Here is a 1,566-nt window from a genome sequence, read left to right as displayed (position 1 = left end):
GTACCAGGCATATTGCAAAAGGAACCTCCCGAAGTTCTATACACATATGATAATTACGTCAAGGAATTACAATCTCGATTACAATCCAGTTACGACTTAGCCAAAAATAATTTGATAGCAAAGAAAGAACGCAGCAAGGAGTATCATGATAAGAACGTCAATGTTCCGTTATTTACAGTTGGAGACAAGGTCTTGCTACATGATGAGAAGGTCAGAAGAGGCAGATCATTAAAGTTGTCTCCCCCTTGGATAGGACCGTACGAAGTTACGGAAGTAGAGGACGTAAATGTTACGTTAAAATTACCAAGAAACAGAACACTCAAGGTCCACGTAAACAGACTGAAACCATTTTTTGACTGACTGCAGGACAATGACCGCCACCCACAGACTCTGGACCGTCTGCTTAACACTGATATATCTGAAGCAAGTGCTCGCCCTCGACGCGACCCTAGTAAGATACAACGAATCGCCGGGACTTTACTACGAGCGATTAGGAGAAGCACAGCTGTACAATACAGAATGGAAAATTATCACTTACGTCAACCTTGACGAAGCCGACAAGAATTTAGATGCTGTTAAAAAGTACGCCCAAATGTCCATTGACTTTTGCAAAAACCATGAATTTACTTTCTGGGTTAACTTTACTGACTGCCGGAAATCCATTCAGTTTATTGAAATAAAAATTAAGGAAGTAGAAAACTTGAAAATGTTAGTTAGGCAATTAACTAGGAATGAAGAGAAAATTAATTATTCACGTGCAAGGCGTGGAGTTTTCAATTTTATAGGAGGAATCAGCAAAATACTCTTTGGTACAATGGATAGTGAAGATGCCTCTTATTATACTGATAAAATTTCTAAATTAGAAGAAGAACAGATTGATTTTCTAAAGCTTTCTAAGGAACAGATAACAGTTGTTAGGTCAACTTTAAGGTCCATGAATTCCACCTTGATGGATGTATCCGAAAATGAAAGAATTTTAGCTAAGGGATTACAGAAAATGGCCGAACACATAAATAAACACGACGGCGAAGTAAAGAGAATGTTCACAGCTACCTCCATGTTGCTCACGGTAAATGATCACTCCATACAGTTAGAGAGAGCAATCAATGAGTGTAGAAGAGAGTATGAAATTTTAATAGATGCAATTATCAATTCTCAAAGGGGGATAATTCAACCCCATATTATAACACCTGCCCAGATTATAAATCACTTAAAGGCTAGTCAAGCTGACATTCCAAGCGAACTTTCATTACCAATTCCCCTGAGTGTGGCTTACCAAAGCTTAGTGTTAAGAATAATTGATTTTGATGTATTTTTAAGGAACAGTTTTCTTGTATATGTAATTCGCCTACCTTTATCTAACCATGTAAATTACCAAATTTATCACGTTCTGCCACTACCTATTAAGATAAGAAATACAACCAACAAATTTATTTTTATTTTACCAGAACGTGAGTACCTGTTGATGGATACTGTTAGGCAAGGTTTCATGAAATTAAAGGCAGACGAAATTAAAGATTGTAAACACTTTGACAGCTACCATCGCATATGCAAACAAAAACATCC

The 1,566-nt window shown here is 37.1% G+C and overlaps 1 protein-coding gene across 1 annotated transcript; it reads left to right on the top strand.

The window, feature by feature from the left end:
* Positions 1–6: 6 nt before the first annotated feature.
* Positions 7–1,304, top strand: LOC117282334 (the record flags this gene model as incomplete). The annotated part of the gene is given in 1 exon segment (XM_033751587.1): positions 7–1,304. A coding segment is annotated over 1 exon segment (934 nt), but the record flags the coding sequence as incomplete, so codon positions are not given.
* Positions 1,305–1,566: the final 262 nt, after the last annotated feature.

Source organism: Cryptotermes secundus, unplaced genomic scaffold (assembly GCF_002891405.2).
Source record: "Cryptotermes secundus unplaced genomic scaffold, Csec_1.0 scaffold1472, whole genome shotgun sequence".
Classification (NCBI taxonomy): Eukaryota; Metazoa; Arthropoda; class Insecta; order Blattodea; family Kalotermitidae; genus Cryptotermes; species Cryptotermes secundus.
This window is presented reverse-complemented; position numbering and strand designations above follow the sequence as displayed.